Raw genomic sequence first — 1,317 nt, 5'->3', positions numbered from 1 at the left:
TACTCCAGAGCAGGGGGTGTAGGGACCTCAGATATCGGGGGTACTACCAGTCCAGCTGGTTGCAGTTGCTCAGGCCCAGAGGGGTCCCATTATGAGTGATGAGGAGCAGAGGAGACTAGAGAAGTTTGGGATGCTTAGGCCTCCATCATTCAGTGGAGCTGAATCAGATGATGCTCAGGATTTATTGGATAGATGCTAGCAGATTCTTCACACAACGGGTATTCTAGAGACTAGTGGGGTCTCATTTACTACTTTTCAGGTGACGAGGGCAACCTTCAGATGGTGGGAGACCTATGAGAGGAGAAGACTAGTCGGTGCAACACCACTTTCATGGCATGAGTTTTCCGTTCTCTTCTTGGCGAGGAGAGAGCAGTTACGTCAGGAGGGCATGGCTGTGACCCAGTATGAGATGAGGTTTTCAGAGTTGGCTCATCATGCGATCTGGTTTGTACCCACAGAGAGGGAGAGGATTAGAAGGTTCATTAGTAGCCTCAATTATCAGTTACGTTTATTAATGACTCCGGAGTATGCATCAAGTGTGAAGTTCGATGAGGTAGTTGATATTGCTCGACGGTTAGAGTTTGTCCGCAGTCAGGAGCGTGAGGAGAGGGAGTCCAAGAGGCCTCGTGGTTCGAGTTGTTTTAGTGGTGTTCCTTCTAGGGGTCAGTCACATCACAGCAGGGGTCATCCTTATAGGCACGCTCAGATGGCTTGCCCAGCTCATCGTGGTGCATCAGCTAGCCACGGTGCTTACAGTGCTCGTCTGGGTCAGTCATCATTCAGTGCATTGCCAGCGCAGATTTCTTACCTGTCTTATCTGCTCATGTTTCTAAAGGCAGTTCCTCGGGTTATCAGGAGTAGCAACTCCATCACAAGAGAGGTTGTTTCGAGTGCAGGGACTTGAGTCATATCAAGAGGAATTGTCCTAGACTATTGAGTGGGGTTCCACAGTCGAGTTCTCGGCCGATGATACCGGCACCAGCAGCTTCAGCACATGCGTAGCCAGCTCGGGGTGGGGCTCAGGCAGTTAGGGATCTCCCTAGAGGGGGAGGCCGATCAGGCGGCGGTCAGGCTCGATTCTATGTTGTTCCTGCTAGGCCAGGGGCTGTTGCTTCAGATGCAGTGATCACAGGTATTGTTTTAGTGTGCCACAGAGATGCTTCCACATTATTTGACCCTGGTTCTACTTATTCCTATGTGTCATCCTACCTTGCTCGTTATCTGGATATGTCCCGAGAGTCCTTAGTTTTACATGTTCATGTATCTACGCCGGTGGGCGATATTATTATTATGGAATGTGTGTATCGGCAGTGTGTG

At 50.0% G+C, this 1,317-nt stretch overlaps 1 protein-coding gene across 1 annotated transcript; it reads left to right on the top strand.

Annotated features, from left to right (window-relative positions):
• Positions 1-388: 388 nt before the first annotated feature.
• LOC138909417 (uncharacterized) lies at positions 389-904 on the top strand. Its single transcript, XM_070200616.1, has one exon. It carries the CDS (start codon positions 389-391, stop codon positions 902-904), a length of 516 nt encoding a protein of 171 aa, XP_070056717.1.
• The last annotated feature ends 413 nt before the right edge of the window (positions 905-1,317 follow it).

This window comes from Nicotiana tomentosiformis, chromosome 4 (genome assembly GCF_000390325.3).
Source record: "Nicotiana tomentosiformis chromosome 4, ASM39032v3, whole genome shotgun sequence".
Lineage (NCBI taxonomy): Eukaryota > Viridiplantae > Streptophyta > Magnoliopsida > Solanales > Solanaceae > Nicotiana > Nicotiana tomentosiformis.
Note: the sequence above shows the minus strand (reverse complement) of the source record. Positions and strands in the feature narration are given on the sequence as shown.

What these genes read in the sequence shown, in the direction of transcription:
- LOC138909417 (XM_070200616.1), top strand. Translation starts at nt 389, where the DNA reads ATGGCTGTGACCCAGTATGAGATGAGGTTTTCAGAGTTGGCTCATCAT.